Here is a 13,300-nt window from a genome sequence, read left to right on the forward strand (position 1 = left end):
CTGCACTCTCTCTCCATTTAAATAGTATACAGCTTTTCTATTCTTCCTGCCACATTTCCCACATTAATCTCCAACTGCCAAATTTTTGCCCACTCACTTAACCTATCTATATTCTTTTATAGACTCTTTACCTCTTCTTAATAACTTACTTTCCTTTCTATCTTGGTGTCATTGGCAAATTTAGCTACCATACATTCGGTCCCTTCATCCATGTCATTGATATAAATTGTAAATAGTTGATCCCTTCTCCACATCCTCCTTGTCGGTGGAGGAGTTGTATCGTAATGCAAGGCCTCCCCACTCTGCAGTGCGAGATTGTGCAGAGCACAGCAGACCACAACAATATGTAAAACCCTCACTGGGGCATAATGCAGGGCTCCACCAGATCCATCTCGGCAAAGGAATCTCATCTTCAGCAGCCCAATGGCCTGCTTGATGGTCGCTCAGGTGGAGCCATGGTAAGTGTTGTACCTCTCCTCCGCTGCATTGCAATGCTTCCTCACTGGCTTCAGAAGCCTTGTCTTCAATGCGTACCCTTTGGCCCTGAGAATCCATCCCTGAAGGTTAGCAGGGGGCCTGAAAAGCTGTGGCACCTGGGACAATCTAAGTACATAGGCGTTGTGGCTGCTTCCCAGTGGTCGCAGTCCAGTTGAACATTGATTGAATGGAAGCCCTTCCAGTTGATAAAGGAGGCTGGCTGGCCCGTTGAAGCCTTGATGGCCACTTGTGTGCAATTAATCACTCTTTGCACCCGGGGAAATGCAGCGCTGGCCCCGAATCCAATGGCCCTCTCTGCCTGAATGTCAGGATCGGTCTAGTAGTGCACATAGTCACTAGCCCTCTTCAACAGGGCATTGGTCACCTCCTTGATGCTGCAGTGGGCTGCTGCTTGGGAAACTCCAAGATCCTTGGAACGACTCAGACACATAAACATTTAGTGCCACTGTCATCTTCAGGGCCACTGGCATAAGGTGACCCCCGAATCCCATAGGTTGCAACTTGTCCTGCAGCATGGCACATAAGTTGATGACGGCCTCCCTGGAGAGCCACAGTCGTTGCTGACAATGCAGCTCAGACATCTGGAGGTAGCTGATATGAGTCCAGTACACATGCTGATGCAGGTGAGCCCCTCTTGGCATGGTGGGCAGCTGCTGCTCTCGTCATGCAGTTTCACTGACAGATGCAGCTGGCTCCTGGTCAGATGTCATCACGCCACAGGGGTCCAAAGACAGGGTGAATGAGACAGTGGGCCTTCAGATCACTGTCGATGAACAGACAACCCTGCCTTGGCAACTGAGCTTTTGCTACTTCTCCCAGCAGTCTCCCTGATTACCCTCAGTGCCCACCCTTGCTGATAGCCGACCCTCTTATCCAACAGTATGGGCAACCAAACATCTCACCCAACAGTTTGGACACCCTATACAGCCACCCAAACCCAAGCCCCTCCCTTGCAGAGCACCCAAGACCCTGCTCAGCCACTACTCCCACCCAAAACCCTGCTCAGCACCTACTCCCATCCAAGACCCTGCTCAGCCGGTACACCCACCTGAGACCCTGCTCAGCCAATACTCCCACCCAAGACCCTGCTCAGCCAATACTCCCACCCAAGACCCTGCTCAGCCAATACTCCCACCCAAGACCCTGACCACCCCCTCTTGCATAGTGTAAAGCACTATATGCCAACAATGGTCTCCGCTCCCTCCTCTCCCCTATGTGGTGCTGGTCATGGCTGCCTACCCATCGTGGCACTGAGAGCCTGCCTCACTGCTGCCAGCTTTCAACAGTGTCATGCAGGCCCCCACCTGCCAAGACTGAGGCACACATTACTTCGCCACATGCATATTAAAACTTAAAATCGTGGCTGGGAAGAAAAGAGGGCCTATCACAAGGAATTGCCAAGCCCCTGACTGGAAAGACATTTATATGCTAGCAGACAGTGTTGGAACAAGGGACCCAGTTCTTGTTTCCCCAATACACAGAAGAAGTGGTCAGACCAGTTTAGTCACATGACTAACTGTTGGGAGTTTTTTTGAATTTGAACTTGCTGAGAGAAAGAACTCAGAAAGCTCTTTGCTCCTGGACTGAAAAGATCTCTCTCTTGTCTGCTCTCATCTCTTTCTTATGGTACTGAAGACTCATTGAAGACACATGAACCCCAAGAGAGAAAAGTCTCCTACAGTGAACAAGGTTTAAGAAGAATACTGGGCCCCAACTAAAAGCAAGACTACCTACAATCAAGGACTACTGCAAGCTCAAAGCACAGTAAAAACCCCTCTTCAGAGACTGCCTCAAACTTTTTTACTTTATTTTTCTTCTGCTCTTTTCTGTTTCCATTTTTCATGAGTGGATTGCGTATGCATGCTAGCATGGGGCGCAGCGTGTATCCCTAGGCATTAACCAAATTAGAGTTTAAGTTTAAGGTTTAATAAATTTCATTTTGTCTTCTTTAAACCTAAGAAAGCCTGTTTATGCTAATTTCTTTGCCTTATAATTGGAAAGTGGTGAACAAGAATTCACTAAAGGGGAGCCCAAAACACAGTGTGTTTAAAAATTAAACCCTGTTACAATAAGACCAGGTGAAGACAGTAAAAGACCCCTCGACACCTTTCTCACCTGGTTGCAACAACAGTCAGGAATCTGAAGGCACGTGAGCGCCACACACCGTCCACAGAATCCGAAGCCCCTCATTGAATCACGATGAATTAGCTGCTAATGTATGAAAAGTAAGTGCTCTACAATTTAATTACATTCCCGTCACTTCGAGGTGGCGATACCGCCCTGATGCTTGCCCGCTGCTGACTAAATGCAGAACCGACATCACAATGCCAGATTTCCGGGCAGACGCTTCCGACGCAATTCTCCGGTCCCCCCACTCCAGCTCCAAATGGCTGCACAGAATTCAGCACAGCATGCTCCCACAAACAGCAATGTGATAATGACCTGATAATCTGTTTTAGTGATGTTAATTTGAGGGATAAATATTGGCCATGACACTGAGGAGAACTCTTTGTCAAAATAGCACCAGGTGAATCTTTTACATCCACCTGAGAAGGCAGACAGAGACTCAGTTTAACATCTTCTCTGAAAGATGGTACACTCTGTCAGTGCAGCACTCCCTCTCTATACTGCACTAGAGTGTGAGCTTCAATTTTGTGCTCAAGTCCCTCAAGTGGGAGCTTAAACCCTCAACCTTCTGACACAGAGCTGAGTGTGCTACAAACTGAGCTACAGTTGACACAAGGGAAGAAAATGAAAAATTAGGGGTGGTGGTGATGAAGTTGGAGTTAAAGATAAGTACTGAGCGATGGATTTGGTGGAAGTGCAGCAAGAGTCACAAATCAGAGGGAGAAGTGCAGAAAGAAACTGTGTTGTCGAAGTTTCATTTCTTCAGTCAATTGGCTTTACAAGTACTTTCTACATTATGAATTTCTGTGTCACTGATGCAGAACTTAGGTTAATTACTGGTCTCCCCTCAGCATCCTTTCTCAGTGGGGAATCTCACACATCAAATTTTCATGTTGCTAGGAAACTGGTGTGAATGAAGCAAAATAGGAACAATACAAAAGGTCTTGAAGGGTTAACTGAATTTTGGAAACAGCTCAATGGGTTTGAAAAGTTATTCACTGCCCTAATGAACTTTTTGCATAAAAGTTTCAATTCATTGTCTCTAACATCTTTATTCTTTATAGAAAATGCATTTATTTGCTGCCTCTATCTCTCAGGTTTCTCAATGCATTTAATGAGTGCTCTGAATTACACCTGCAAGGGTGTTTTACTGGGTCGCAGGTTCCTTAGCCATTTCCAACATCAGTGCATAAATAAATACATAAATGAAGTGGATATTTCTGGATTCTCTACTGTTGGTCAAAACCCTGGATGAAAGGCAAGGTAGGTTCGCCCCTGAGGTACTTCATCTCCTTCAGGACATTACCTGCAACATGAGCAGCTGCTGGAACAACTCATTTACTGGCTGCGGAAAGACCAGCTGCAATTTGGAAGACCGAGGACTCCCTGTTTGGTGGTCAAAACAAACCTAACAGTTTTACATCTATTAACTACTGACTTCATGAGAACTAGGCGATGGGACCCATTGGTTGAAGTTCAACATGAAAACAGCATTAGATTTGTTGCTAATTGTTTTATCTCTATTTAAATAGTAGAAAGCTTTTTCCTTTGTTTTATATCTGTTTACATTGCTCCTTTTTAACGGTATTCTTCCAGTTGATTGGTGTGGATTTGTGGTCTTATTTATCAAAAAGGCTCATTTGTCTCTCCTAATTCTAAAAGAATGTTCATGCAATAATTTGTATCTATTACTTCTGTAATTGCCAATAAAGAAAAGGAAACTGCTTGCATTTATATAGTGCCTTTGACAACCTCAGGATGTCTCATGCTGCTTTAGAGCCAATGAAGTACTTTTGAAGTGCAGTCACTGTTGTAATATAGGAAATGTGGCAGCCAATTTGCACACAGCAAGCTCCCACAAACAGCAATGTGATAGTGACCAGACAATTTGATTTAGTGATACTACTTGAGGAAGAAATATAGGCCAGGTCTTCCCTTCGCTTCTTCAAACTAGTGCCAAGGGATCTTTCAGGTCCACCTGAGAGGGCAGATGGAGCCTCAGTTTAATGTTTCATCCGAACCACAGTAACTCTGACAGCGCAGTGCTCCCTCAGTACTGCACTAGAGTGTCAGTTTAGACATGTCATTGCTTAAACCCTCTTCTAGGGCCCTATTTGGAAGACCAGTATTGAATCCCTAGCCTTTTATGTTAGATGCCATATAAAAGGGCAAGATTTGGTAGCTCTCAGTGAGGTTAATCTGGGTGACAACCAGAAGTCAGAGAAGCACTTAAACTTCAAGTGCAGGAGAGAATAATAGGCTGGCACAGCCATTCCCGATCTGGAGGAGTCAATTGATAAGGGAAGAATTGTTGAATATGAAAAAGAAGGTTGAGGTCCAGATTATTCCAAAGACATCATGTTCATTTGAGTAAAATGTTTGTCCAGAGTTTTCAAAATATACCAGAAAATTCACCCAAATATTACAGTCCAATTTGTTCTCAGTTTAAACTATAATATAGTTATAGTTCATCTATAATAATAACCACCAAAAGTTATTATGGATTACAATAAATAGTAGAAGTTTTGTTTGCTATCCTTCAAGCTTTTGGAAAGAATCATACAGTTTAAAAAAACAGCCAAATATTAAAATCTAGAATAAGAGCAAAGTGCTGAGAGTAGGGCCTGTGGAATATGACTGTGCTGACAAGACACACCTTTATCTTTCTGGTGACAGCATCATCCTACAAAACCGATTGTGATTCTACAATTCCGGATGCACTTACCAGTTTGGTATCAGTAGTCAACAAGCTATGGCTTGGTTCCAGTCCTGGAGGAGAAACAGGTTGGAGTACAGTGTGAGTTGTCACCATAGTGCTGTTGCCCTGGTGACTAACAGATGGAGGCACAATATCATTGGATGCTTGCTGCCCATACCTTATTCCTGTCACGAGGAAAGAAAAGAGAAATTAGGGGACTTGTTGAAAAGCACTTATCATGAACAGAAAGTAGCAGTTCTATAGACATCTTGTGGGAATGAGGGATACTGAGGGCCAAATGTTGAGCACAGTGCTTTCTTTTAGTTGTCAAGCCATTCCAATCCTACAGGAAAATTGGCCATATAACTGGCCATGTTATTTAACTTTCATAACCTCCAAAGTACTTCTCAATTAACTTGTTATGTCACAGTTGTTAGCCTTTTAGTGTGGATATCATTGGAGTTGCTGAACAACTCTGAGCACTAATATCCACACCCTGTGCTTTTGCTAGCAATATCTTAGATCAAATCTGGAATAAAATCAACCCAAGAACCATTTGCATTTATATAGATTTTATAAATATTCCAGAGGAATTTGCAGAGGGATGGGTGCGGTGGGGGGGGGGGCATTGAGGAGAGGGGGTTAAATAAATACAATAGATGAAGGAATGGATGCTGAACCATGATGGGAGAGTCAGGAGAGATAGCTGAAAGCTTGGCCAATGAGACAGACTTTTAGAAGGTTTTAAAGGCTGGACAGTGAAGTAGAAGGGTTGAAGGAGGGCGTTTCAGAAATCAGGGGCAAAACAATTCACAATATACATTACAAAACAAAGCAGACACTTTGGAGTTATTTGAATCAAGGACTATTAAGTCTCCCTCCCACCCCAAAGTGAATGAGCTTAGATGGGCCAAACTGCACTTATCCAGTGATCTTCTGAATATCTGATTTTGGAATTCTGATGATAATTATTAGAACAAGTAATCGTGCACAATGCAACATCCAGTGAATTACATTTAGTATGGTTTCATTTTGCACAAATTATAACTTTCTGAGCGATAGCAAATCACTTGACTGAAGAATTCAAAATAGTCAAGCTTTGCTCTGACTTTCTTTTATCTGGCTACTCACCTCTCCTAAAACTGGTTCACCTTCAAAGCTATGCACCAAATCAGTCAAATTCTTTGAGTGGGATGGATTGCGCTTTTTGTTATGATAGGTTAATACTCTGCCCTTTTATGTTTGAGAGTTGGGTTTGAATTCTGTCCAAGGGTGAAAGTCTCTGTACAATGGTAGCCAGGTATCTATGTGAAATTAATTTGAGCAATCTCAACCCAATTCTTAGTTGGTGCAGGTGCACAGCAATCTCCCAATTGCAGCATATCAATTGTTCTTAAAATGATTCCAGGGTTGTTCTCCTGATGAACTCTATCTGAGAGTCCATTACATGTATTCCAAGGGACTTCCAATATCAGTCCTATATTTCTCTATTATTACTTTGAATTCATGACCCCTTGTTCTACTCTCGCAATGTAACTTAAAGTTATTTTCTGGATTTACCTCTTCCATACTATTCACTATCTTCTATAAGGTCACCTCGCAGGTGCCTCCTTTCAAACCTGAAAATTCCAAGTCACTCCAGTCTTCCCTCATAACACAGCCCTCGAACACAATGCAATCAGTCTTGTTACTAGGAGAACTACCAGCATGTTAATTGTGAACTCACTGATAAAGATTTGATGATATTGGAGGGATTGGCTTCTACACACTTCAGGAACTTAAGAGATAATTGAACGTGACTCAGAATAAAGTACAAGGATTTATCAAACAGAATTAAAAAGTGCAAGTAAATGCTCATACAGGAGACTGAGCCAGCAAGATGAGCTCTTTTACCTAAGCCCCATAACTCTGAAGGTGTGAAGTAATAATTCTTAAAAATATGAAAAAGATTTCAGCCTGCATGGGACTAAGGACATTGCAATTGGCTTCAATGCCCCTGGACTAGGGAGGGGAGAAATATCAGTCAGGGTACCCACTCCTAATCATTGTCCAGTGATTCCTGCTGGAAGTGTGGTTCTGTGAACATTGGGTGAGGGCAGGATCGGGACTTTGGCTGTGATGACAGCCACAGTAGAATAGCCTTCTGCCATTCAGCATTTAGGTTTGCCTATAAAGGTTGGTCACAGGTTAATATGCCAGAGGGCTGTTGGCACCCATGAGATTGTATGCCAGGTTGAGTTGGCCATCTTCAAGAGCAGAGACGAGAAACTAGAGCGGGTAAGAGTCTAAAATTAGATTATATAAGAAAGTAAAAAACAAAAAAAGATCATGGGTTCAGCTCTTCCAACAAAGCATGTACAATCTGACCTGTCCTGTCCCAGTTTAGTTAGAAGAGCAAACATTGGTTGGAAAAAGTTCTAAGATATCTTCTCATTAGTCCTAAAAGACAACAAAATATTGCACTATACCCATGTGACACTATTCATTGTCTGGGCATTTTTCTGGTACCTGTCACAGTTCTTTATAATGAATTTGATTATCCATGCCTGTACCTATGGCTGTGATTTAAATCCTTTACTGCCAGGAGCATGAGGTTGAATGTGACCAAGCCAAAAATACAATAAAAGTCTTGGACAAGTAATGGTCATTTTTCTCAATGAAGCCCACCCGTCCCCCAACCTAGAGCCTAACTGCATTCTGTGTAATATATATCTTTATATATATAGCCTGATGGAAAAATAATTCCAAAGATATAACAGCCTTTTTGTAAAGACTTTTTTTCATAATATCTGTTTTAAATTTACATTTCATGAATCTAAGTATATGCCCTCTGGTTTTTGGTAACATTCTGGGTTCACCTTATCAAAGCTAACTAAGATTTTGCACTAGGGAGTGAGACTGTAGGCAGATACAGGAGAAGGCTAATACTGGAGCTGTGTTTAATGTTCTTCTGGGTGCCCTGTTATATTTTTCAGTTTGCTTTTTTTGTTTAATTCCACAAAAAATTAGGTCTTGGTGAATTCACCAGCACTTAGTTTTGTGCTGCTGATTGACTATTGGTTTCTAAATTTATATGTGATACTGCAACTCTCCCACAACATTTCCTTCGCAGTCAAGAGCTACACAAAACTAAACAAATTGTTTAAACCACCACTAATCACTTTGAGAATTGAGTGGCTTGGGATCAAAAAGTACTCCTCCCATCCCCGAGTCATCATTTTTCCGACATGTTTTCTCCTCTAATTTTCTCCATTTACCTCCAAGGCACTGACTTCATTATTAATGGCTGAGCCTGGATAATGAGTGGCAACAGCTATCCAACATCACAACTGAACCCCATGCGGTCCTCAGCAAACGTTTTTGCATAGGTTTGCTGGATAGCAAACATAGATACAGCACTGAAAGAGGCCATTCAACCCATCGTACCTGTGCCACCTCTTTGGTAGGGCTATCCAACTAGTCCCACTCCCCCGCTCCTTCCCCATAGCCCTGCAATTTCTTTTCCGTTTAAGTATTTTTTCAATTCCCTTTGGAAATTTGTTGTTATCTTTTTTGGTATGGGTACCTGCTCCAGGAGCAGGAATTCCGGGAAGATTTTCTTTTTTCCGCAATCGGTCTTGATGCCTCATTTACTATTCAAGCTGAAATCAGCTGTTCACGACAGCACAGTAATCAAACTTAGAATCTTCCCAAGTCTGCATGACTCAGAATTGGGGGTAATTTTAACCTAGCTCATTAGGCAGGAACCTCACAAGATCGGGAGATTTTAATGGAAAGTAAAACTGAGTGACGTATAAAACCAACATTGTACCTGATCCTGTCAAGTTTCCCAATGGGCAGGTTAGGTTAAAATTGCTCCCTTTACTTCTGGGTCATCAGGGTTGCTCCGTCTGTACATTTTAATATTTTTAATAATGATGTATCATATAGTACTATTACATAAATTACTCAATTCAATCACCCATAGAGAGTAATGTTTCTTCTACCCGCCTCAGTTCCAACCTCAGAAGAGCACCTTCTACTGTAACAGTGTTGTATTAGTATCCATGACAACCATCCTTAGGTCCCTCTGAATGATAGTGCTAATTTCATAGGCACCATACGCTCTAGCAGGTAGAATGAGTACACTTCACACATGATTCCTATAGCTAGCAAACAGAAGAGACTTTTATCCTGAGCCAGTTCCAGAGATGAGAGGCCAATGTCTAACCTATTGCAATGCTCGGTTTCCTGATTAACTACTCAGTAAATTTTAAATACATTTTTATCTCCTAACACAGGTTGAGTCAGTAAGGATGAGCAGTCTCTAATGATGTGAGCAATAAGGATGGGCCTTTGAGTTTGGTATTGCTGTACAACAGACCTTAGTGTAATGCTAGGCCCCCACCTGTCAACATTGATTTTAAACTGTTACTGGAGTGAAGAAAGGGCTTGTTAAACAGATCAGCCATGGCTGGAAAAGACATTTGCATATTAACAGACGCTGATTGGAAAGACAAAGTACCTTTCGCTGACACATTCAACCCACAATGGACCTTGATAACCAGGTATTGTGTGTAAAAGGCGTAGTGCAGAGACTGCTAAGGTGATACAATCCAAGATGTGGTCAGACCAGTTAGTCACATGACTAACCTGCTTGGCAACCTGGGTTTTTCCAAATTGTACAGTTTGAAGTCAGAAAGCTGTTTGCTCCTGGATTGAGAAGATCTCTCCTGTCTGCTCCCATCTCTTTCTCACAAGCCTCTGAATCCACTGAAGACACATGAAACCCAAGACAGAAAAGTCTCCTACAGTGAGCAAGGTTTAAGAAGAATACTGGGCCCCAACGAAAAGCAAGATCTACCCACAATCCAGGACTCTACAGTGAGCTCGAAGAACCATAACAAAAACGCATCAGATATTTCCTCAGACTTGTCCACTTTATTTTTCTTTTGTTCTTTTCTGTCTCTATTTACATGTGTGTATTGCATATGCATGCGAGCGTGGGCACCTCGTATATCCATAGGCGTCAACTGAATTAGAGTTTAAGTTTAATAAATTCTAACTTTTCCTCTTTAAACCTAAGAAAGCTTGTTTGTGCTGGTTTCTTTGTCTTATAATTGGAAAGTGGTGAACAAGGATTCGCCAAAGGGGAATTAAAGACATGGTGTGTTTAAAATTAAACCCTGTTACAGTAAAACCAGGTGAAGGCTGAAAGGGAACCCTAGACCTCTTTCTCACCTGGTCGTAACATTAACAATTAAAAGAAATTCCAGCTTCCCAATTCTGAAACTAATTAATCAGTTGTTGTACCTGGATACCATTTCAAGGAACTACATGTTTTACACTAATATCAAATTCATTTATAAAATGACCTATTTCAAGAAAGTTAGCAAAACAATTTGGAATTTGTCAAATTGCAAAGAGGCCAAAACCAGGCAGCAAAGCATGGTAGTGTAATGAAAATGAGCAATGGTTATCAGCAACACCACCTCACAGATCTAAATTAACATAATGTCTGAAAAAGGGTAAGCATTGGTGTTGGCCTCTGCAAGGGAGGTTACAGGAATGATGAAAGGTAGGTAACTAAGCTTTTAATTACCTGGATGACATTTTAACATGAGCTCAGAAATTCTGAGAAATGTCAGCCTGTTATTGTGTGATATGAATGTCGGCATTTCTATGCAAAGCATGTAGAAGCAGAATCATTTCAACAATACATAGAATCCACTGATATTTCACTTTCTGGGGGGAATTTTATGCAGGCGACGTGGTCTCAGTCACTGGCTGGAGAGCCGGCAAGAGACCCGCAATGCATCTTTTGAGGAAGAGACAATCAGGCACTTGAGAGGTCACTGGTGGGCCTTTCCCTGGATCAGGACCCCAAGGGTGGGAAGTCCCACCCACTGAGAGCTGCTGGCCAATTAGAGGCCAGCAACTCTTTTGCTGAGCAGTACTGCTGGGGAAGTGGTGTCTGCTGTCAGAAGGACAGATAACAATCCCTGGAGGCCCAGGATTGCAGAGTGATCCAGGTCAAAGGTAGGTGTTGGCAGGAGCGGTTTCACGGGTTGGGGGTCACGGTGGGGGGTGTCGAGGGGTTGGAAGCAAGTGCAGGGGGTGGTTCTCAACGTGCTACCCCCTTTCTGATGCCAGGTACCTCGTTCAGGAAACCCCACACAGGCCTGTTCGTCGCTGCATTGATACCAGTGGTGGTGGGAAGAGACCCTTCATTGGGCATTAATTGCCCCTGAAGGACCTCAATTGGTGGCAGGGCAGGAAGGCCGTCCATGGGCTTTACTACCACGGACGTAATTGGGGTTGAGGCAGGAAAGTGGTGGGGTCCCCACCTGACACCATCCTGCCCAATTAAATGCCCTCCCTGCCTCCAAACCTGCCATGGGTGGGAGTACAAAATACTGCCCTCTATTTCCAAGGTAATATTAATTTTATGCACCACTGCACTCTTTTGCTGTTCTCCTGCCTTTTTTGTCTGTGTCCTTTGGCCTGTTCTAGACTTGTTTTCAGGTAGTACTTTTATCTTTGCTCCCACCCCTTTCTGCCTGGTGCTGATCTTTCCAATGATGTCCCTCTCTATCTTTCTCTACGCTGCCACCATCTTAATGCATCTCTGATGCTGGCTGTTTAATCAGCAAAATAAAGGTTGTCAATTGCTGTTGACAGAGAAAAAATACTTCCACTTGTGGGGGTGTTCAAAACTGAAGGTCATCAATACAAAATAATCACTAATAAATTCAATAGGAAATTCAGGAGGAACTTCTTTACCCAGAGAGTGGTAAGAATATGACAAGCTTCGCTGCCACAAGGAGTAGTTGAACCAAACAGCATGGATGCATTGAAGGGAAGTTAGATAAGCACATGAGGGAGAAAGGAATACACAGTTACGCTGATAAGCTGAGGTAAAGAGGGGTGGGAGGAGGCCCGTGTGGAACATAAACATTGGCATCGACCAGTTGGGCCAACTGGCCTGTTTCTGTGCTGTCTGTAACTTGATGACACAATTGCCTCCTCGAGAAACCATTCACAGTTGACGAGCAGGTGCTTCTTTTCAGTGTCAACCTTTTTCTGTTCAGCAGGACTGGAAAAGGTTAGAGGTGTTACACTGGGAAGACCAAATGCTGATTGGGTGTGTCTTTGAATCACTTGCTGTGTAAAATGAAAGGGGGAACACAATGGCAAATTAAACTACACTTGCCAGGTTGACAGTGTTTCTCCCTGTTTTTGCCAGCTATCCTCCATGCCCTCCACCATGCCCTCCTCCTCTCCTGAAGGTATTGACCCCTTACTGGAGTGTGATTCGACATCACCAAGCACTCTCCGGGCCTGTAATGTGTCCAGGTGACCATTCTTCACGTGCAAATCTAGACAATAAAGGAGCAATCTAAACCTAACCCATTGGGTGCAAAACCCACAGGATCTGATAGAACACCAGTTTTCCCACCCTGCCCAATATCAGGTGGGGTGAAAAACCAGCGTTATAGCCGATTCTGTCAGTATCCTGACAGGGGGAGTTAGGTTAAAATTGCCCCCTGGACAGAGCATTAGCAGGTCATTTTACCACAGGGAGTGGGAGGAGGAGTTTTCAGAGCCAGACGTGATTCACTCCCCACCACTGCATCCCCCCCGCCCACTTGCACAACTCCACCACACATGCACCCCAGCAATGGTCACTGGCCAGCAATCAGGATGCTGCCGATTTACCTCTTCCCCCCGCTCCCACCCCCCCCCCCCCCCGCCCCCCCTCCCATGCCAGGCAGAAGCCCAACCACTGAGATCAGCTAACGTTTCAGGTCAATGACCATTCATCAGAACTGGAACAAATTAAAGTGTTACACCAGGGAGATCAAACACAGATTGGGTGATTCCTTTGCAGAACACCTCTGTTCAGTCCGCAAACATGACCCTGAGCTTCCATTCCCCTCCCACTCTTGATTTCTCTGTCCTTGACCTCCTACACCGTTCCAATGAAGCTCAACGTAA

At 43.4% G+C, this 13,300-nt stretch overlaps 1 protein-coding gene across 1 annotated transcript in view; it reads right to left on the reverse strand.

Annotated features, from left to right (window-relative positions):
- hnf1a (HNF1 homeobox a) overlaps positions 1-13,300 on the reverse strand; it is a 258,658-nt gene that overhangs the window by 151,978 nt on the left and 93,380 nt on the right. The window contains exon 5 of the mRNA XM_068055205.1: positions 5,351-5,508. Coding sequence (XP_067911306.1) covers positions 5,351-5,508 — 158 coding nt within the window. The remainder of the gene's footprint in view (positions 1-5,350; positions 5,509-13,300) is intronic.

Source organism: Heterodontus francisci, chromosome 23 (assembly GCF_036365525.1).
Source record: "Heterodontus francisci isolate sHetFra1 chromosome 23, sHetFra1.hap1, whole genome shotgun sequence".
Lineage (NCBI taxonomy): Eukaryota > Metazoa > Chordata > Chondrichthyes > Heterodontiformes > Heterodontidae > Heterodontus > Heterodontus francisci.